This window comes from Lytechinus variegatus, chromosome 5 (assembly GCF_018143015.1).
Source record: "Lytechinus variegatus isolate NC3 chromosome 5, Lvar_3.0, whole genome shotgun sequence".
NCBI classification, from domain to species: Eukaryota; Metazoa; Echinodermata; class Echinoidea; order Temnopleuroida; family Toxopneustidae; genus Lytechinus; species Lytechinus variegatus.
In genome coordinates, this window is record NC_054744.1 from 42,650,029 (window position 1) to 42,674,475 (window position 24,447).

General features: G+C 38.7%; 1 protein-coding gene across 1 annotated transcript; it reads left to right on the forward strand.

Annotated features, from left to right (window-relative positions):
• The first annotated feature begins 6,107 nt into the window (after nucleotides 1-6,107).
• On the forward strand, nucleotides 6,108-24,031 carry LOC121416211 (sugar transporter SWEET1-like). Its single transcript, XM_041609708.1, has 6 exons — nucleotides 6,108-6,514; nucleotides 9,412-9,489; nucleotides 20,780-20,903; nucleotides 21,465-21,626; nucleotides 22,133-22,252; nucleotides 22,826-24,031. The coding sequence occupies exons 1-6, from the start codon at nucleotides 6,447-6,449 to the stop codon at nucleotides 22,922-22,924; spliced, it is 651 nt and encodes a 216-aa protein (XP_041465642.1). The 5' UTR covers nucleotides 6,108-6,446; the 3' UTR covers nucleotides 22,925-24,031.
• The last annotated feature ends 416 nt before the right edge of the window (nucleotides 24,032-24,447 follow it).

Genomic DNA, 24,447 nt, shown 5'->3' on the forward strand with positions numbered 1-24,447 from the left:
CGACTCTGATATGAGCACCATCACCGCTCAGCGGTATGTCTCACTATCTCTTAGCTCTCCGAGCTTATGAGTATGTATATCGGATCTGAATGTCACGGCGATTAAAAGTTCTCCTGTGCTTAATAATCGCTATGCCTTCACCACCCGGTGCATTATGGTTATGTTAACCTATTTGTCTCGTATTCGGGCGGCTCGTACGAACCCTGCCCGAGCTGCCACCACCGGTCGTCCCCCCGGACACCGCCGGCAGCACCCGCACCGAATACGTGGAAGGAATCAGCTTCTCATATGCTAGATATCCCTCCTGTTGACATTCACAGCTGTTCCCCGAGTCTTTCCCGGTTGGGTAAACATCATCTCGGAGGAAAGTAACCGCCGTACATCTCATGAGATTATTGGCTATGTACGTGCGTTCAAACTTGTTTAAAGCCCCAGGATTCTCTGTCGGCATTCTACGCCTACTTTCTGGGCACACCCACCGTACCGGGTCGGCGAGTTCACACCAAACTGTACACCGCCAGACCACCGGTCGAGCTCTAACTGTCTATCTTATAGACTGCCCTCTATGTGGGTCAATCTTGCGGGCGTCTCCGCCGCTCCCTCCTTGTGCGGAGTGGTCTACGGTGGATGTCTTTACCGTGCCCGTTAGTCGAATCGGCTTCTTTCTTAGAAATTTTTTCACGGCACACTCGAGTCGCCCCGCATGCTGCTTTCATCCTCCTTCCATGCAAGGCATGTGGCCAGGGTCACCGCACGACCGAGGATGATGTAACAGTGGATGGATGTATGCTTATGCCTTCCTAACCACGATCACTACGACCCGCCGACTGTGGATGAGCCTCTCCATGTAAGTGATTTACTTCACTGGAGCTCTTCTTTTAGAAATTTAGATTCTCATCCCCCGCTGCTTAGGGCGTCATTTTTGCCGCCCCCCGCAGCTTTTTGGAGCTCCTTATCTTACCGATATCGGACTGTTCCACGCTGCCGCAACCGGCGCCGGCGGTGCTCGCTCTTACGATCACCTGAGAAACAGGCCTTGTGACTGTTTTCATAAACAACTGGTTCTCACCGCAGACTGATGGAAATTTTGTGATTACTTCCTCAAGTCTCCTTCGCTTGTTTCTTCAAGCGAGGACTTCGACACTCTTAGCCAGTTTCCGTCCCTAACTTGATAGGACAGGGCCGTTGCTACCTCATTCGATTCCGTTGGGAATGTAACGGTTGAGGTATCATATCTGGCGATGTCTGTTCGTTTAGAGCATCTCTTGATGGTCGTTTACACGTAATATCGTGACAGATTTTTTTTTTTTTTCGCCAGCTCCCTCTGGCGTACACTTGCTGCTGCTAGGGATTCCCCCGCCCAGCGGACAGCCATCGCAGCCTAGCCTCACGGGCTCTCTCGGCGATGGTGGCTTGAGCCAAGCCACCTCTTCCACCGCGGGCACTGCACCCTCAGATGGGTGCTTCAATCAGTATGGGAGAAAGGGGATCCTGAGTTCTCTCTCGATCACTCGGTCTAACACACTTTTGTCGTGATGTGTACCGCGCTGTATCCCTGACACGCCCGGTTGAGCTGTTTTGACCAGACTGCTCTATTCTACATAGGCAACATGTCCGCGGCATTCCTTATTAACAGGATGGCACTCAGTCGCTTTCTCGACCCTTGTCTGCCTTACGAGTGGTTTTCTTCCTAAATCCCTACTCTCCGTCGTTCCTGGTCCCCTTCGGACCGCTAGTAACTTTTTACCACAGCTCTCTATCAGAATTCTGCAGTTTTCTGCCCTCACGCATTTGAGACAGATATCGAATTCTGGGCGCTTTCTCCCACGCGGAGGCTTCCCCTACAGAAATTTCCAAGCTTGCGGGAAGCGTGCGACTAGCTTGCGCAAGCTTGCGGCATGCTAGTAACTAGCATGCGGTTAGCTTAATAAGCGTGTGATATGCGTGCAGAGTATTAGTTAAGCGATCTTTTAGCGAGCAGGGACTGTTCGCTAGCATGCACTCGCTTATTAAGCGAGTGCCCTGCTAGTCGCATGCTAGTTACTAGCAAGCGGCACGCTTAAATTTCGGTAGGGGTTCTGAGATATCTCGCCTTCTCAGATTGGTCGATTGATCACTTACTGAGCCTTGAAAGCTTCAGTTTTCCGATCACGATTCTTGTTGAAATTTTCAACAAATTTCGATTCTTACGCTCTAGTCAGCAGGTGATGTTGTTCTCCTGACACTAGGCCGAGGGCCCATGATACTTAGTATTCCTGAGTATACAGGGCATTCCTCTCGAGGACATTTTTGAGGGCCGCCTTTTGGCGCTCAACTAACTCCTTCACTTCTTTCTACTTGAAGGACATTCCGTCCAGCGAGGCGAGATTTGCTGCTTCGGCGCTTAAAGCAGCTGCGGCTTTTTCCCCCTCTCCCTAAATTTCGTTGTTTTTGTTTTTTCTTTTAAATTTTCTTAGGCTTACAATTGAAAACATGCCTCCCTACGGTTTGAGTCCGTGCTGGTCTAGCAAATCAAGTAGATGTATGGAGTTATTGAAGTAAATTATGAAAATACTTACCTGATTTTCTTATTTACGAGATAACTCATACATCTACTTGATACCCTCCCACCGACCCTCCGCCTTGCGTAGCAACATGTTTCAACGTATGGGCTTGCGAAAGGTGAGGAAGATGGACGCTAATTGCGCGGTGATCATGGGTAGTAAGCCTGAACGGGAGAGGGCGCGCTCGCGCTTTTTAAATCCTTGGGAGTTCTATTCGGGTATGGCAGTCCAGAGGGCTGAACTAGCAAATCAAGTAGATGTATGAGTTATCTCGTAAATAAGAAAATCAGGTAAGTATTTTCATAATCTACGGTGGCCACTATATAATTGAATGCTTTTATTAAAACCCACTTGTAGATAATTGGTTCTCATGTTGGTGAAGAACATCAACGAACCAATCTGCGAATGGGACAAGTTTCAAAGATTCGATTTTTGGATACCGCTATGAATTCACCGTAATAAAGAGATATTTATAAAAAGATAAATAAGTAACGATCTCCTGACAGATGAAAATAATAATAAAAGGAATAATGAAACGAAAAATGGGCCAAATTTGATTAGATTTTTACTGAAGATCATGTTTTAAATCACCAAAATCTTATCCATAATCCATAATTTATTTATTGTTCGAAATAGACATGATATGAAATACTCCGAAAATTTGCTTTGCCCAATTGATCGTGGGCCCGGCAGCCACTGTGCAGCGCCAGATCGACGAGGCTCTATCCCTTTAATTGTTGAACGCCAAACAGGGTAGCAGCAACTCCCATCTTTTAACGTCTTTTGGTCTGACGCGGCCGGGGTTTGAACCCCCGACCTCCCGGTTGTGAGACGGACGCTCTACCAACTGAGCCAACACACCGGTTATGAGATTTGATGATAAATTTTCTTAAAACACTTACAGAATCAATACTTCTTCATGATTTTATATTACGTATACTGTAACAGGAAATTAGGAAGATTTCTCGTCTCCGTCAACTAATGCTCAACTTGAAGTTGGATGTGAAGATCTGTATTTACGCATATATGCTGAGGGGGCTTTTTCTTACTGTTATATTATACTCTTTGAAAACAAACGTTTGTTATTCATTTCCATCGAGTTATTTTAGCTGATAGATCAACAGGAGCCTACGTGATGAGATCCTTACTAGTTAAAAGTAAACACTTTATTCTTGATGTCATGTAACAGGCCCGCACCTTATGAAATTGTTTTACTATTAAATAACAGTTGCATGACGTCCATTGTAATTGATAGTTCAATTATCTTCAATGTCTTTGGAGCTGTTCATGTTTTATTTACTTTGGGATGCTTTGCTTATTTGTATTTTCCATATTTTTTCCACTCTCACTTTCCAGATCAGATGGGTAACAAAATTATATTAAGGTTTTTCACAAGGTTCCTGCCCGTCGCTCTTTACCGAAATGTTATTTTCTGAAAAGAAAACCCCGTCAAGTCTACCAAGCATGTTTGCAAGTTGCACATGATGCACTGAGACTTTCTTCGATTATTGTGATAACATACCCTTTATTACAGAAAATTATTATATACATTCATTAAAAAAGTGAGAACACATTCAATAATCTGCAATGAATTACTATTTGTTAAGACAGGAAAAAGAAATAAAAATGAATGTAAAATTGATGTTGGAGGTTAGGTTGATACTTTTTTTTATTCAGACTGGAAATCATGGCAGTAAACATGTTTACAATAGATGAAATTAACATTAAAGATAATATCGTGATTTCTTTCATGGATCGAGGCGCTTTTACATCCATATTCTTTTGGGTTGTCTCCCAAACCTTCAATCCACCGGTATGCTACACGAGTGGCCTAAGGCATCGGACTTGTAAGCGCATTGGTTTTGTTCAATCAAGAAAAAACACATTTGTAATCCTACTCAAATATGATGCAAAGCACATGCAATGATCCAGCATTATCTTATTGGGGAAGCAAAAACATGATCCACGTTTTTCTCCGATCGCTACAGCTTCCCGAAGAGCTAAAAATCCAGTTGGTGTATTACTTAGTCACCGAAATACTTTTTAGGTTTGTAATACAAGGTATTACATTGGCCGAAAGAATAATGCAAGCGCGAAACGCGAGCTGGTAAATATACTGACCTGTAATTGGACATTAACATGTACATTTGTGGATAGAGTATTTGGGATACGTATCTCACTAAACAATTAATTTGAGCATGAAGTACGAGCCGAATTCGTTTGATCTAGTGATCTGACAACAACTTTTATCTAAACTTCTTTTATTTAAACCTTGAACACGATAGGTTTCTTACTATACTATATTGCAAGCGCGAAGCGCGAGCTGAAATTGTTTGGTACTTACATGAAAATGGGACATAAAAATAATTTGTAAGCTCTTTGACCTTTGATTATTGAATGGTAATATACGTTACAAGGACAAAGACCATCATTACCGTCAAGCATAAGTTATGCACATTTGTATCATTAGTAGTTAGGCCTACTTATTATCTAGCTCCCTCCCATATCCTTCGCCATTTGAACATTATTCTTATCACAATTTTCGTGTCACTGAATGATATCAATAACTTGGAAGCATCCAAAGTCTAATCGGTTTGTTATTTTCTCTTTACAAACAATGGTGTATCCCAGAGCCTGGATCATGGACTATGAACTTTATATTTAACTTCAACCATGCAAGTAAAGAATTAAAGTTTTCGTAATATAAGGGGTGGGCTGGTTTGTTCAATTTGTTGAATTGCAGAATACACCTCCTCTTAAAGAGAATAGATACAATGTGTTCAGAAAATGAATACTATGGTCCGTATTCTGAAGTCAGGTTTAACTTAAACTCAGATTTAAAGTTGTGGTTTAAGTATGGAGAGCCAATTGTTACATAATTCACTTACAGTAGAGATATCATACTTCAGCTCATTTGGCTATCAAATCATTTATAATTGTCTAGGAAGTATAAAAAGATGATTGTCTTCACCATCGATGAATCAGGAAAGAGCATAGTAAACTTAAAAAACATGCAACTTAATAAAACTTTGATACTTTTGGCTTCCCATACTTAGATCACAACTTTAAACCTGAGTTTAAGTTAAACCCGACTTCAGAATACGGGCCAATGAGTCTATGGACAAGATCTATCTCTATGATCTCTTTGTTTTTCTTGTGGTGAGTTCTGCTTACTTCATGGACTCAAGTGCATGTACAGAACTGATACAAATTTCTAAACATTTGTGAAAGCGGATGTGACAACCACACATGGGGAAGCGATTGTTCCATGACCATTGATGAGATAGGCACTTCTACATGAACTTGATCTATATTCCATCTCTAAAATATTCAAGAGGCCTGTAACATACAATATACAATAAATGGTATAATTACATGCAACTATAAGTCTGTGGAAAACAATGTACAAAAATCAATTAGTTGTAAATATCAAGACCATATCTTAAATATACACCCCCGACTACTACATAGCATAAAAACATACAATATGATTGAAATTAGAATTACACAATACCATGATAGAGACCAATAGGGCCTACGACAAACTGTGGATAAACAATAGAATTAAGAAAGTGATAATTCGGTTTTTACGAGGCACGTTGGAGTATGGTCAACACCCGGTATACCTGTATTTCTTGAAATGATCAGAGATCGAAGAGCAGTCTCGTAGACAATGAGTACTTGATATATTACATGTGAACTTGCATTATTGGGCAAGGAGCAAAATTGTATTTACCTGTTCCCAATATTTGAACTTGCTTATATGTATACTTCGAATCACATGTTGTAGGTCCGTATGGAGTGGGGACCCGTCGTGAACTGAAATCAAGCAACTGTATGATCACCGAAGTGGTTTAAATCAAGACCGAGAATCAAGATTTTTTTTAAATTGTTGATCGAACTATGGAAGTGCTTGGTATTCTATCCTGGATTTGCATTGCAACGACGATTGGATTCTTTTGTTCTGGCATGTAAGTGCTCAAAGTATATATATTTATGCAACATCATATCGGTCCTATAACTTCTGAGATAGTTGGATCTAAGCCGGCTTCGATGTTTACAGATTAACAGGCAATGCCCTTGATACCGTAATAAGAAGTGTTATGGTGTTCTTACATCTGTAGAACTATTGTACATCAATATAAAATGATGCATGATCACACGAATAAGTCTTTTGTGTTCAAGACATGAAAATGGTCTGATTATCTAATGGTCAGTCACTAGGCCTACGCACCAGCGTATCTACGGTAGGCCTATTGCCCCTCCCCCTGACGAGTCACAACCCATCCATGGGACCTATCCCCCTCCCCCCCCCCCCCGACGAGAAGTTGAAGACCCTTTTTTTTTTGCTTGTCAATGTTTTGTCTTGGCAGGAAATCCTTTATTTGTGGTTCGAGACCTTATTATTTTTGGGGTCAAATTTTTTGCGGACGATTTTGCCCCCCCCCCCCCGTGGAAAATCATTGGTACGTTACTGGGCCTACGTGTTTTTTATATATGAATAATTAGAAAAGGTTACCAGTATAGTTATTGTTTTTTGTTAAATAAAAGACATGTTTGTCGTATATCATGATACCGTATGGTATCAAGTGTCTTCTGTTGTGTACATACATGTATAATATCATGTTGTGTTCGAGCCAGTCTGGCATATCCCCACTGAGAACGTGACACCCCTGTCATTTTCAATTGCTTTCGTTGCAGAGGCCATCTTCCCCAGCTTAAAGGGTATCATGCAGATAACATAAACATGTTGTATTGAATTTCCAAAACGAATCATAAATAAATAATAATGAATTAATCAGCAACATCCTGCCCCTTTAATATTTGTGCATATTGACTTGAACACTGTGGCCCGTATTCTGAAGTCAGGTTTAACAGTGTTGAACTTAGACCATGTTCTTACTCTGTTCTAAAATTATATTCTAAAACCTCAAAATTCTGTTTAAATCTTATATCTCTTATGTTTACTATTTTGTTTCCTGTTGCTTTCATAATGAAGAAGAAATACTCAAGAATATTTCAGGTATCATTCCCAGACAATTATGAGCAATTTGAGTGTCAAATGACTTAATAAATCGAATGTGTACTGTTAGGGATTTATACCCCAATTGGCTCTCCATTGTTAAACCAGAACTTTAAGCCATGGTTTGAACTTAAACCTGAGTTCAGAATTCGGGCATGCATGGATATTTCATACCCTATTATCCTATCATTTATTTTGTTTATCTCGCTGAACAGCCATTGCGAGCGTGAAGCGGTGGCGAAAGTTTGATTATCAAATGATTATAGTTACACCTTTTTAGTGAGATTTTTCTTTTGATTTTCAAGAGACTGTGATCTTAACATAGTTAAGGGAATTCAGGACATTCCATTAGATGAACCGTTTCATTTAAGTATTACTGTAATTTGCTTGTAAAGGGTTCGATAAAATAAGTTTGTTTCTGTAAATCAGATAGCAAGCAATTTGCACCCCTTTGCACGCCCCCCCCCCCCCACACTCCCTCCCCTTCCCCGCCACGGCTCGTCCATATTATGTTCTACAATGTGACTTGTCGCGTATACAGATTAGATCTTTACATGCTTAATTATGGTGACGAAGGTGCAACTTTGCGTGACAAGGTGCAGAACGAGAGTATTCGAGCTAAGTTGCACATTTCACTCGCCATCGCGCCTTCGCAGGCCCGCAGCAGGTGGTTATAGGGTGCAAGTTTGAACCTCGCGTATAGTCTAGGTTCCTGTCATGCTGCATCCTTATCAAAATGCTCGCAAAGTTCAACCTGCTTGGCAATCTAAAAAAATTTTTTCTTGCTTGTGTGTATGTAAGAATCTACGTCTTGTATACGTGCAATGATAACAAAACTATATTTTTACTCTCGTAAATAATGACGAATAGAGTTAGAAATCACTGACTCTGAAAACGTTTCAATTTGGATCCGCAGTCTTAAGTTTAAGTTTGCACCTTTAAAGTGCCGACCAGATGTCACGATGGGAGCACCTTTAAGTTTTGACTTTGTACCTTTCTTTATGCAAATATGCACCTATTGGGTGGCATTCTGTACCTCATATGTGCTAATTTGGGGGAAGAGTTCCATTATTTACCCCCACTAAAGTTGAAAATAGAAATATGGAGAAGGTTCAAAATAATATGTCTAGCCCTAATATAGAACATATATGATGGGAGAGTGGAAATACATACCAAAATATGGCTTTATTCCGTCAAATTTTCAATCAGGATCGAATGCGTGTAATTGTCCATAGACAATTATCTATAGACAATTATCGATTTATTTAGCAAGTAATTAAGGGTCCGTAAGTCTATACAAGTCGAAATATCGGCAAAATCCCTAAAAAACCATCCCTATCAGCTGCGCTTCTCGCTAACATAGCAGGAAAAGGTCTTGACTGCAGTTACAACGAGGTAATTTCGAGTCCCAGGCAAAGTAAGCAATACCTAAAAATCCATAGAAAAATCTGAAGTGAACAAACCGAAAGTCCCGACAATATTTTGTTATTTTTGGTGGGGGTACAAAATTATGAAATTTTTTGCTAATCAAGATGGAAAGTGCACTATACAAATCTAATTTACACATTTTAGAGAGGTGAAAAGTTGTACCATTCCAAAAATGTACCAAGTTGCACCTTAAAGGTGCAAAGTTGAACCTATTTTTAGTGTATATCTACAGAAGATGCTGAAACATTCATTATACTGACATTGGAAAGAGAAATCCTGATGGTCAAGCAAATAACGGGGGAGAAACTGCATGTAAATGACGAAAATCTGCAAAAATAGATGATCTACAGCGAAATTGACAGAGTTAGGAATTATGCAAATTATTGAGTTAACCAGCCTTTTTCTCTCATCCTATAGACCGGTCTTCATACCAATCATTAAGAATGGATCGACTGGAAATACTCAATTTCTACCATTTCTTCTGGGGTTGATGAAGTAAGTATTTAAGGCTTCTTAGTCGCGTTAGTGGTATTGCAAGAAATTTATTAATATTTTTTATTTTTTTTATACAAATTTTAGCTTCAAGTTTGCAACTGATAGATCAATATTGACTGCATGACAACGGTCTCTCGTTGATGTGAATAAACAGTCAATCAACCAATAGCAAATTTGCAACTAGGCTAATTACAAAAATTATGGTTGTTTGGGGACGCTTTATTTGTAAATCATTTGAGTATTTTTTAACTTTTAGACTTTCAGTTCCAAATGATATTCAACGAGACTGAAATGAATGTGCGGTTGCATGTTGAATGTGTATGACAATTCGCATCTTCCACAAATTCTAGATGCAAAAAGTTACCATATTACAAAGAATGTACTATGATTCAATAGCATTGTGCATAGCCACGAAAACAAATAACAAAATGATAAGAAACTAATATTATGTGAAGATGATTATTCTATGTCCAAAAAATATTCGACGGGGTATGGCCTATTATCTTAGGTGCGAGGAGAAACTATATCTGTATATAATTTGAGTCCGTGGCATCTGTAACCATCATTTTTTACGATGACTCCTGGCCGACACTGATATTAGACTAACAGAATAGTCCAGGATAGGCCCCATAGAAACTTCGCCAAACCTTGTTTTTTATACATAAAATATTTTTTGATGGTTTCTTGTCAATTCGAGGGTGCTGATTACGAATCTGGATGATGCCACTCGTGTAACCTTGAGCATTTTCCGCAAATTGGCAAAATCCAATATGGCCGCCCAAAATATGCAAATTATCCATAAAAATCATAAAATTGTCCGCACATTGGCTATGGAATGCATGAAAGCGTGTGGCAGGAGTAAATACACTCTGAAAAAATAATTTTTGACAAAATATTTATTTTCCTGATATTCAAAATGGCCGCCATAGTCCATTGTGTACTCTATAATGTACAATGTGAATAGGGAAACCTAATTTTTACAAAATAGAGTACTAAACCGCAAAAAATCGCGATGTATGAACGAAGTAATATATGCAAATCATCATTACTAACGAGATATATCATTTATTATGTCATAAATGGGAATATTTCTGTATTTTGATATCTAAAATAGCCGCCACTGGCCCAAACAGTATTGCGTATACAATGGCAATGGGGGCCAAAAAAATCACAAGAGTGATCACTGAAATGCATATTATTAAGATTAAACGAGTAAAATACTGACTAAAACATAATTGTTAACGAAATATATTATTAATATGCCATGTATGTGATGAATGTTGAATTTTGATATTCAAAATGGCTGCCAAAGGCCGTAAAAACATTACCCACAATGAGAAAGTGGGGCAAAGAAATCACAAGAGTGATCACTAAAATGCATATGGGATAGGGGAAGGCGGGGTAAGTTGTGACAGTTTTTGCTTTTTGCATGTTAGAATTTATATGATTAATAATCTTGTCGAAATAAGTACCTTGCTTTGAAATTTCATTCTTCTGAAATATTTTCCACCTATATATAACTTTCTACCCCAACACTGAAAGTCATCGTGACCTTTGAAAAAACCGATGTCAAATGGCTCAACTTGCCCCATATATGGGGTAAGTTTGAGCCACCTTCTGGGGTAAGTTGAGCCACAAAAACTATGTCCAAAATGTATGGGGGAGAACCAGCATGTCAATTTTTTGTTTAAAGTCTTTTCACTTGCTAATTCTCTATAAATACTAACATCCTTTAAAAGGAAAAGAGCAGTCATGTAAATTTGCTCCTTTCAGCCTGCATTTCAATCGATTTTTATGGTTCGTTTGTTTTTTAAGATACATTACCATAGGAATTACCATGGCTCAACTTGCCCCATGCTGTTTGGCTCAACTTACCCCAGTCCGAACTTAGTGCGATAATTTTGTATCCACACATTTATTATGCATCCATCATATAAAAGACTATGACAAGAATGAAGATCCATACCTGGACTAACAATGTTGTTATCATGTCTTTATTATATTTAAAGACGTGTGTGTTTATAAAGCACTTATCTATTTCACACTCTTTTTTACTTTTTTGGCTGAAATTCATATTTTTCCCTCTAAAAAACTACTTTTTGTTTCAAAGTTGGAAACAATGTGGTGGGGTTAGAGGTTATGCTATGGGTCATCAATACATGACACCACCACAATGTCTGACTCATTCATTATTGGCCTGGGGCTGGTGGCTCAACTTGCCCCTATGCTCAACTTACCCCGCCTTCCCCTACTGTTTAAAAAACATATTTTCTAACGAAATATATCATTCAGGTTTAAAGTTTGTGTTAAATACTGTATTTTTACTTTCAAAATGGCCGCCATCGACATTAACGTATTATATACTGTGACGCACCCAAGTCTGGATGTAGACTATCAGTAATAAAGAGTTCGCGGCTAGAGATCAAATACACAAACACGGCTTCCCTGTCTTTAAAAGATGTGTCATCGATTGTGAGGATTTGGGGTGACTTAGGAGTTGGAGAAGTTGAGGTTGTTGTGTGCTGTGATGTAGAGTTGGTCCTGGCCACGTAACATATTTGGGACCTTGTCCAGGAGTCGGAAAACAAGCCAGTTTTCATGTCGAGGTAGTTAGTTTTCGTATTCCGTATACCGGTTATTACGTACAGTACATGTATTATAATGCGCTCGCGCTGCGTGTAGTTATGGGCATTTTCTGTGCATGTGTGTGTGTGCACGTTTTGTGTGTGGAGCGTTTCGTTGGGCTCGTGTAGGCGACGGGTCACGCTCAATTTTTCTCGGATTTAGCCTTCGTTCAAGGCGCAGTGGATTTCTGGTATTTTTATTCGCTGCTACGTTTCCTTTGCATTTTTGTGCTTGCTCACTGCATGTTTTGGATCAGTCTGTCTTGTTTACTAGCTGTTATGCTGGTTTTGTCTCCTTAGTGGAGTTTGGTATATATTATAGACTGGTTGTTTTGTTTTGTGGTCTGAGCATAGTTATATCTCAATGGCTGAGGATAGAGTGCAAAGTTTTGTTGATGGTCCCACACCAGAGCTGTTGGGGCAGTTGACTAAGGCTGAGTTAGTGGAAGCTGCTCGTCTTTTAGACATTTCGGTTCGTCCTTCATTTAGAAAGGATGAGATTAAGGACTGCATTCGTCAGTTTTTGGTCCAAACGGACATTTGGTCAACTCGTGTTGATTCTGAGGAGGGGGATGATTCTGCTTCCTCGGATGGATCCCATGATTCTGCATTAAATCTAAAAACTCTGGAAGCACAGTTGAAATTGAAGGAGCTTGAACTTCGTACAAAAGAGGTTGAGCTACAAATGAAGAGCCTAGATTTGAAATCTAAGGAATTGGATGTGAGGAATGGTGATTCCTCTGTCAAGTTTGATGCTTGTAAGTATGTTAGGTTGGTTCCTAAGTTTGATGAGAGTAAGGTAGAGGAGTTCTTTCAGCATTTTGAGAAGGTAGCTGTCAATTTAGGCTGGGAGAGATCTGTCTGGCCAACTTTGGTACAGAGTGTGCTCATCGGTAGGGCCCAGGAGGTTTATGCCTCATTGTCTGTGGAAGAGGGGGGTTGCTACGAGCAACTGAAGTCTTCTGTCTTGAGGGCTTATGAATTAGTGCCTGAGGCACATAGGCAAGCATTTCGCAATACTAAAAAGGGCGAACGGGACACTTATGTGGACCTGGTTCGTAAGAAGGTTGTGCATTTTGAACGATGGTTGTCCTCAACTGGTGTTAATAGCTTTGAGAGTTTGAAGGAGCTTATGTTGAGTGAGGAGTTGAAACGTTCGGTTTCACATGAGTTAAGGCAGTACTTAGAGGAGCGTGAGGTGGTGAACGTTCAGAGGGCAGCAGTACTCTTGGATGAATACGTCTTAACACATAAGGTAGTTGATAGGAGTAAACCTCAAGGAAAGGTTAATCAGTCTGTTGGTAAAAAAGATTATTCATGGCAAGATGAGAGTCAAGGTAGTAACAATACTGTCAAGAGTGGTAATAGGCAAAAACCTGTCCCTGGTCCTTGTTACTATTGTAAGCAAGAAGGACATAGAATGTCTGAGTGTAGTAAGCTGAAGAAAAAGAGAGAGAAAGAGGGCTTTGGTGAGAGGAAAGTAGTTCCTAATGCATTAGCTAGTGTCAAGAGGGAGAATAGAGCAGTGTCTGTAGGGTACAAACCGTTTGTGACTGAAGGTTTTGTAAGTTTGTCAGGTAGTAGTGAGGAGGTTCCTATCCGTATTCTTCGGGATACTGGGGCCACCCAGACTCTTCTCTTAGCTAATGTTTTGCCTTTTTCTGAGGACTCGGCTGTTCATTCGGATGTGTTTGTAAGAGGTGTAGGTGGTGTAATACAGGTGCCTTTACATAGTGTGAATTTGAAGTCTGCTATTGTGTCAGGTCATGTGGATGTTGGAGTTTCTCCTGCCTTACCGTAGAAGGCGTATCGTTGCTGTTAGGTAATGATCTTGCGGGTGATAAGGTTTTGCCATATCCAGTTAAATCAAACATTCCTGTGTCTGATGATGAAACTGAAAGTTTGGTAAAAGAGATGCCAGACGTGTTTTCCTCCTGTGTATTGACTAGGTCTATGGCTGCTAAGGAAAAACAGGAAAGGAAAAATTCAGAGCAGGGTTTGAAAGAGACTAGTCCGGATACTGTTAATTTGGGAGATAGTTTTCTTGGTCATTTGGATGATAACAGTGTGTTCTGTCAGGTAGATGATAGCAAATCTGCTGAAGACGATAGTGGAGTTAATCAGGATGGTGAATCTGATGTAGGACTTAATAGGTTGTCTTTGATCGATGCTCAAGGCAAAGATCCTGAGTTGGTTGGAAGTATCAATAGTGCTCTGTCTGAGGAGGAAGCTGTTAATGAAAGCACATGCTTTTACATGAAGGTTGATATTCTCATGAGGAGATGGAGACCTCCAGATGCAAGTCTTGATGAAGATTGGAGGGTTATCCATCAGGTTGTGGTGCCTAAGGTCTTTCGTAGGCAAATTTTGAAAGTTTCACATGAAACTGGTCTTGGTGGACACCTTGGTGTCAATAAGACTGTTAACAGAATTCTGAAGCATTTCTTTTGGCCAGGGCTGCGGAGTGATGTTAGTGAATTTTGTAGGGCATGTCATGCGTGCCAAGTTGTTGGCAAACCCAACCAGAAGATTCCGCCGGCGCCATTACGGCCCATCCCGGCATTTGATGAGCCATTTTCAACAATTATTGTTGATTGTGTTGGTCCACTGCCTAAGACTAAGGCTGGACATGAGTATCTCTTGACTATGATGTGTGCAGCAACCAGATTTCCCGAGGCAGTGCCACTTCGTAGAATAACGGCTCAGAATGTTTGCAAAGCACTGGTGAAGTTCTTTTCGTTGGTAGGATTACCAAGGATTATTCAGAGTGATCAAGGCTCTAATTTCACTTCCAAGTTGTTCAGACAAGTGATGTCGCAGTTGGGAATTCGATGCGTGAATTCGAGTGCCTATCATCCTGAGAGCCAAGGGGCATTGGAAAGGTTTCATCAAACCTTGAAGAACATGATGAGAACTTATTGTTTTCAGTGTGAGAAAGAGTGGGACGAGGGACTACCCTTACTCTTGTTTGCAGTTCGGGAGTCTGTGCAAGACTCATTAGGATTTAGTCCATTTGACTTGGTATTTGGCCATACTGTTCGTGGGCCTTTATTGGTGTTGAAAGAGAAGATGCTTGAATCGGATGAGAGGTGTGGATTACTGGATTATGTATCTCGGTTCCGAGAAAGGTTGTCTTATTCAAGAGAACTTGCTATGCAGCACATGAAGACTGCTCAGGCAGACATGAAGAAAGTGTTTGATCGCAAAGCTAGGGAGAGAAGCTTTGATCCCGGTTCTAAGGTGTTAGTGCTCTTGCCAATTCCAGGTAATTGTTTGCAGGCTCGGTACTCTGGTCCATACGTTTTTGAGGAGAAAGTGAGTGAAGTGAACTATGTAATTCGCACTCCGGATAAGAGGAAACAGAAACGTCTTTGTCACATTAACATGTTGAAAGAGTATGTAGAGAGCAGTGAGGATTGCAAAGCGAAGTCGGTTGCGAGTGTTGGTGTTGCTTGTGGTAGGAGTGATACTGTTGACGTACAACAGGAAGTTGGTCTTTCCTTGCCTGAAGTTAAGCTTGAGAATTCAGAAGTTCTGGAGAATCTTGGTGAAAGGTTGAATTATCTTCCAGTGAGTGAGAGAGAGTCGTTGCAGGAGTTGATTTCCGAATACAGTCATTTGTTTGGTGATGTTCCCAGTAGAACCACTCTCGTAGAACATGATGTTGATGTCGGGGAGTGTACCCCAATTAAGCAACATCCGTATAGGTTGAATCCGTCAAAGTTGGAAATTCTCAGGAAGGAAGTTAACTACATGATTCTCAATGACATTATTGAGCCAAGTAGTAGTCAGTGGAGTTCTCCTTGTGTATTAGTACCAAAGAAGGATGGTAGTTATAGGTTCTGTACAGACTATAGGTTGTTGAATTCCAAGTCCAAATCAGACTCGTACCCCATACCTCGCATTGACGACCTGATTGACAAGATAGGGAGTGCCAAGTTTGTGTCGAAACTAGATCTCTTAAAAGGATACTGGCAAGTGCCCCTGTCACCAAGGGCACGAGAGCTGTCTGCTTTCGTTACACCAGATGGTCTCTACCAATATAAAGTCATGCCGTTCGGAATGAAGAACAGCCCTGCCACTTTCCAACGGTTGATGAATGCAGTGATTGCTGGTCTTGAAGGATGTCAGGCATACCTTGATGACATTGTGATATACAGCGAGACCTGGGCAGAACATCTTCATCTCCTGAAGTCCCTCTTCGATCGCCTCTCCGAGGCAAACTTGACCGTGAATCTCAAGAAGTCGGACTTTGTACGTGCACAGGTGGTATTCCTCGGCCACATTGTTGGACTTGGGACTGTACGCCCGATCAGTGCGAAGGTAGGAGCCATTGTGGACTTCCCGGTTCCAGAGGATAAGCGAGCCCTACGACGCTTTCTTGGGATGTCTGGATTCTATCGGAAATTCTGCAAGAACTTTGCTTCTGTTTCTGCACCTCTGACGAACCTGCTGAAGAAGGATGTGCCATATACTTGGACACCGTCATGCCAGATCGCTTTTGAACGCCTGAAGGCAACTCTTGCTAGTGAGCCTGTTTTGGCAGCACCGGACTTCAGCAAGACGTTCGTGCTGGAAGTTGATGCTAGTGGTCTTGGAGTCAGAGGGTTCTTCTTCAAAAAGATGGCGATGGGATAGAGCGACCAGTGTGCTACATGTCAAAAAAACTAAATAGCCATCAAGCTAGGTATAGCACTATTGAGGAGACGCTCGGTCTGATTCTTGGCATTCAACACTTTGATGTTTACATATCGAACAATCCATTGGTGGTCAGAACAGACCACAATCCCTTGACCTTCCTCAACAGAATGAAGAACAAGAACGCTAGGCTGATGAGGTGGTCCTTGATGCTTCAGGAATACAATCTTACCATTGAACACATACCCGGAAAGGACAATGTGATCGCAGATACCTTGTCTCGTGGATTTGCTGAGTAATATTGTATTTGAACCTAAACTGAATAACGGTGAATTTGAATCTAACGAATGTACTGGATCTTGACATTGATAATGATGAATCGGAACTTTGACAGATATACTTCAATTTGAACTGATCTTGGAAACTGGAAGTTGAACAATCACAAACTGAACACTAACTGAAGTGCGAACTTATACTTCATCAAAATGAACCCAAAGTGAACTTTAACTTCCATCATCGATCTTATTTTTGCAAACTGTTTGTTATTTTGTATCAAGATATACATGCACATTTATGCTCAGTCTTTGTCACTGGGGGCTTGTAAGCTTTTTGGATACAAAAATTAAACAAAACACAAAGAAATTGTACCCAAAATAAGTAATTGGGGTTGCGTTTTCATGGCATTGATTTTTGCTGATACTTTCCTCACAAAGTATATAGGTTCAGCTTTTAACCAATCTTATATTGGTTGTGTTTTAATTAGTGAGTTAAAAAAATTGTGTGACAAAAATGAATGAGCATGATGTACAACTGTATTGCATTTTTCATACAATGGTATTTTTACTTGTCGTTGTTGGTGGTTTTTGAGGATTCTCAAATTCAAAACAAAAACCCTCATTTGGATGTTAAAGTATATTTTACTCAATCACTCAGTGAGTACATAGTTCATGTATTTGATTATTTGGATACTAACATTCTCAAAAGGAATGTTCTAATTAAACAAAATATTGAGTGTATTCTAAACCAAGATATTGATATCACAAAGAGTTTAACGAATGCACGCACAAAAGGCTTTAGCATCAAAATTTTCATAAGTCTGGAACTTTTATTCCTCAATAACCACATTTACTATTGATTATGTACTATTTTGTCACGAAAGTTCTGTTATAACTTTCGTTTTTAAAGGGTGGAGGTGTGACGCACCCAAGTCTGGATGTAGACTATCAGTAATAAAGAGTTCGCGGCTAGAGATCAAATACACAAATACGGCTTCCCTGTCTTTAAAAGATGTGTCATCGATTGTGAGGATTTGGGTGACTTAGGAGTTAGAGAAGTTGAGGTTGTTGTGTGCAGAGATGTAGAGTTGGTCCTGGCCACGTAACAATACAATGCAAAGTGGGAAACCAATATTCACAGGAGTAAGCACCATAAATGCAGGTTATAGTGATCAATGAGTAAAATATTGTCTAAAAGCACAATTTCTATTAAGATATATCATTTATTATGCCAGATAGGTGATAAATACTGTTATCATGCTATTAATTATCATCTCTACGCAGATGATACTCAGTTATACATACCTTTTGACCCTAAAACTGCAGGAGATCTTGAAAATGCCCTAGATAAACTGCAGAGATGCATACTTGACATCAAACAGTGGATGACCGTAAACAAATTAAAGCTGAACGACACAAAAACTGATTTTTTCATAGCTACCTCCCCACACAATTTGAAGAAATTACCTGATATTCAACTTGAAATCGGTGATCTTCGCATTACTCCTTCGGAAAAAATTAAGAACCTAGGAGTATATTTTGATAAACATATGACTATGAATGATCATATTTCCAATGTATGTTGTATTGTCACATATCATTTGAGGAACATAACTAGAATTATTGATCAGTCAACTGCTAACCATGCCATACGCTCCCTTATCCTTTCTCGTCTTGATTTTTGTAATGGTCTTCTGTCTTCAATACCATTGTCTCACATTAATCGTCTCCAGCACCTCCAGAATTGGGCTGCCCGTATTATTTTCGAAGTCCGCCGTGACACACCTCCTGAACCCCTGTTAAATAATTTACACTGGCTCCCGATTAGACAACGTATTATTTTTAAGTTACTACTCCTTGTATACAAATCACTCTATAACCAAGCTCCAAAATACTTGTCTGATTGTTTAGAAATTTATGTCCCAGGTAGAAGAACTAGATCCTCTGAAGACCCACTTAAATTAACATATCCAACAAAAAGAAAACAGACTGGAGATAGAACATTCACTGTTGCATCCTCTATGGAATGGAACAAGCTACCTCTTGCAATATAAGACAATCCCCAACAATCAAGTCTTTTAAGAAGTCACTTAAAACTCTCTCTTGTTCTAGGCAATTGCCTTCATTTAATGTGTCATTCTGATTTTGTTTGTATCTTTTATATGTTAATTGAAATTGTGAGCGCTTTTGGCCATTGGGAAAAGCGCGTTATAAATATTGAGTATTATTATTATTATTATTATTTGAAAGTCAAAATGGCCGCTACAGGCCCTTAAGATATTATGCACAAAGTGAATGGGAACAAATTATTTCAACAGAATTTGGCTTTGCTTGGCCAAATGGTGATGTATGAGTGAAATATCGTCTGAAAACATGATTTATAGAAATTAATTAATAGAAATTATGCTTTCAGACAATATTTTACTCATAGATCACTACTTGCATTTATGGTGCTAATATTGGTTTCCCACTTTGCATTGTGCATAATACTGTCAATGTCTCTGGCGGCCATTTTGAAAGTAAAAATACAGTATTTAACACAAACTTTAAACCTGAATGATATATTTCGTTAGAAAATATGTTTTTTAAACAGTATCCCATTAATTTATCACATATATATGCTTTTTAGTGATCACTCTTGTGATTTCTTTGCCCCTCTTTCTCATTGTGCATAATACTTAAGGGCCTTTGGCAGCCATTTTGAATATCAAAATGCAACATTCATCACATACATGGCATATTAATAATATATTTCGTTAACAATTATGCTTTTAGTCAGTATTCCACTCGTTTAATCTTAATAATATGCATTTTAGTGATCACTCTTGTGAATTTTTTGTCCCCCATTGCCATTGTAGGCAATACTGTTTGGGCCAGTGGCGGCCATTTTAGATATCAAAATACAGAAATGTTCCCATTTATGACATAATAAATGATATATCTCGTTAGTAATGATGATTTGCATATATTACTTCGTTCATACATCGCGATTTTTTGCGGTTTAGTGCTCACTTTTGTGAAAGCTAAGTTTCCCCTATTTATATGGACTATGGCGGCCATTTTGAATATCAGGAAAATAAATGTTTTGTCAAAAATTATTTTTTCAGGGAGTATCTCACTCCTGCCACACAATTTCATGCATTACGTAGCTAATGTGCGGACAATTTTAGGATTTTTATGGGTAATTTGCATATTTTGGCGGCCATATTGGATTTTGCCAATTTGCGGAAAATGCTCAAGGTTACACGAGTGGCATCATTCAGATTCGTAATCAGCACCCTCGAATTGACAAGAAACCATAAAAAAATATTGTATATATAAAAAAACAAGGTTACGCCTCTTTTATCCTGGACTATAGAAGCCATACCGAAAACAGTCATTATAAAAGCTATAAATTATCATCATTATTTTCAATGACACACTCGGTTGGTTTTCCAGCATTAACATACAGATAGGTTTTTAGAATCTCTCTAGCTTTCTGTTTGTCTATATTTTGTAAGGCTTCAACTGTTACACCAAAAAGCAAGCGTTATTCAATCATTTCAAAACAGATTATACCTAAGGGTGAAAGTGCAAATGGTTTCGGGTGTTTGATATAGGGTCGTATCAGCAAAAATTTTTTTTTAATTCTGAAGTTCATACCGTCGTATTAAGAGGGGAATTATGGATAAAGGATCCTTCTCCTCCCCCTCTACCCTCTCTCGTTCTCTCTATCCCTCCCTAAAATAATGGTTCTATGTTTTAAATCACCAGTGGTATAGCTTGTCTATGGTATGGTGTATTAAAGGCTGACTTCACTATGATTGTGGTCAACACTACAGGAGTAGTCTTTCATATCTTTTACGTCACAATCTACCTATTTTATACCAAGGAAAAGGTAAGTAAACCATACAAATTACAGGCTTAATGTGAAAAGGATTCAATATTTCACAATTTTGATTTTAGAAAATGATTGTTTTGTGAAATTAAGCGAAACTTTGATACGTTTAACGTTTTTATCTTACATCCATTTTTTTCTTTAGAATTTATAATCAATATTCCGTAATCTACCCCCTCAAAGATCAACTAACTGCGTCAATCACTGTCAATGAAGCAAAAAAAAGTGCTATTTAAGATCCCAAAAGAAAGGTCAATGTGAAGCAAAGATTAACTGTGATTTTTGGTACAATCAGATTTTTCATCTGCCTTTTGGCAGCTATATTAAGCATGGACTGATGAGGATGGTTTAAGTCAGCTCGGACCGGGACGTATATAAATTCATATAATACCTTAAATGAGTGATAGATAGATAGATATATAGATAGATAGATGGATAGATAGATGGATGGATGGATAGATAGATAGATAGATAGTGATATAATGAAAATACTTAGTGCAAAGTTTGGCAATGAGTTATCTTCATACATGCATTCACCAAATATGTGGGCTTTTTTTTAAGGAGAGTACAAATCAGAAGTCTCTACTTGGATGTGCATTCTTGGTCGGTATCTACGTCTATTTCAATCACGTGATTACAGAGAGATCGGTGGTAGAGAACCAGCTTGGTCTAACCACCTGTCTCATGGTTCTTGCGACAAATATATCACCTTTGGCCGAACTGGTAAGTTTCACCATTTTTGCGGAAAGAGTATTTTAATCATTTTCCTTCTTTCAGAAGTGTTTCAGAGTTTTGATTGAATTTTCAGGATCATCTTCCAGAATGGACCTCTAATGCCATGCATGATTGCTGGTGACCATTTTGTCTTCGAATTTGACAGAATTGTCATTTTATAAAAACCGAACTTGCTTTTCAAATCCCTGAAAGAAAAGTTATTATATTTATTCTATATTACTTGAAATATGTTTGGTTCACTTTCTATACTCCATTGTATTGTAATGATATATTGTACAAGAATTTTATTCCCAATTTTACCTGTTAATTTTTAGTCAAGCGCTTTGCTTTAACGATTTTATGAATGACAATCTGCGTCGACGCTGGATAACAATACATTCCTTGTTAATAGTGTTGTTAAAACAGACAGACCCCTAGACAGATATTTGAAATAGTCAACTATTGCGATAAGTGCCCTGAGCTTCTATCATCATATCTCGATTCTTAAATCACAGGGAAACGCCATTAGAAAACGCAATAGTGAGTCGTTCTCTGCTTTTATGGCGGGCGCCATGTTTGTGACGTCACTCGCATGGACATTATATGGATTGCTTATAGAAGACATATATGTACAGGTAATCATTCAATGGCATGATAAGTGTGCCCCTTTATCTTTGTCACATGAGATTAATGAGATCAAGAAATTATTTGTGCTGGAAAAGAAAATATACTCTAGACTTATGATTGCTAATGAATGCAATACAACAATTCTTCAGAACTCGACGTTGTTGTTCCTTTTTTAAGGATAAATGTACATATACATTTTAATTAATTAAAAATTGATAACACAAAATGTTGGTTGATGTTATTTTAACTTTGTCGAGTTAAACCACCAGCTACGATGTATATAAAATTGTTCCGTGATCCCTTGTCTTTATAGACAAATTTTTGAAAAGTTAGATTTGATAACGAAAAACATGTAAACTTGAAGTATTCTTACTAAATATTTTTTTCAAAAAGTAGTGAAAATACCATATAAATTGAACAGAAAGAAAAAACACAAATAGGAAAATGAAAAATGTTTGTTTCATTGAATCTTTATGTCGTTGCTATTTAATAAATATTGGCGCTTGAAATCATTATAGATTGGCCTATGACTAAATTAGCATTATTACGTTAATATTGTTATGTTCTGCCTTTCTCACCAGATACCTAGTGTCCCTGGGATGGTTTCCGGTATTACCCAGCTTGCATTGCTCGGCATATTTCCATCACGTGGTCCTGAAAAGCGCGCCAAAGCAGATTAATGAGTGGAAGGTTGATCGTCTGCATATGATTATTTTGCTGGAATTTCAATTAACACAGCTTTTCCAAAAAAAATATCCCTAACAGATTTTAGTCAAAAGCGTGTGTGCATTTGTGTGTATATCTTGTTCTCTGTCATGTCTGTTGTAAATCGATTCAATTTATTACGAAATAAATTTGTATTTTACAGATGTTTTGCAGAATACATTTGAACAACTTTTAGCTTCGAGGTTTGGATCTTGGCAAGTCTCAAGATTGGTTTAAAAATTTATTCGTATAGAATGCAGCCTACCAATTAAAGTTCTATACAGTTGACCTTTAGGAAATAAATGTGTGTATGCTTATACAATCTCCAAATACATTTCTGAGTCCATTTTCGATAGGTATAATTATATTCCGTACTTTCTTATAATACTTTTCATCAAGCATGGCTTTCGACTTTCAGAAGTATTTTACCTATCATCTCCATGATCAGAATTTATTTCAAATCATCTAATAACTTTTGAAAGCATTCGATTAAATTCCTTGTTCATTAATTTGGACATTAAAAAAACATAATAAATGTGTCAGGAAAATTATTCCGGGAGAAGATATTATTTGATTTGTGTGATATTTATTTATTAATTACCATTTGCTTTATTGTTTCGCTTTTAATCAAAATAATTTCAAAATAATGTTTCCGATACATATTTTTCAATCAATTCAAAAATTTATTTTTCAATCAATTTAAAAGTCACATGCGTTATACTTTGATTAGAAGCACAGTTCCTATGGTAACCGTTAAATCAAATGTCCAACATAACCTTTCATGAAACGCACCAAAGATGACGACAAGACAAGATCCTGGAGGAACTATCATCATTTATCGTGAAAGAGAAGAAAGGAATCCGGACGTCTTCTCTTTCTTCTCATGATGAGTTTAATATTGCCATCTTGCTTTGACGATGTCATATTTTGAGGTTTTTCAGGTTCGAGGCGGGAAGCAAGGGATTTGCCTCCCCCTCTTTAACTCTGAGCGTTACTGAGAAATTTTGACACATTCCATTGTCTTGCTTTCAAATTTATGGATACTCCACTGTCAACAAGGAGAACAGATCCATTTCCCCCCCCCCCCCCCCGGGGGGGGGGGGTTCATCCCTGCTTCATAGAAATAACTTTATCTTGTCTATTTGTCTTAACGACATCGCTTTGATCATGTTGATGATGACTTTTGTTACATGTATTTTTATATGAACGGAATTTTAGAATTTCAGAAAGATGAGAACACAGGATTTCAAGCCAATATAGGTGACCGCTCGAAACAATGACATACAACAATTTTGAAACAATGATATCATCCTTAAAGTAATATCGTTGAGATTTACTTGAAATCAACCACGCACCACAATAAAAGGAGAAAATGACACAGTGATTAAATCAACGAAGGCATGAGTCATGATTGTCATGACCGTATTTTTTTTAAGGGAGGGGGGGGGGGCAAGACGAATTAATATTTTCGAAGAAACTCAAAAGAGAGGAATCTCTT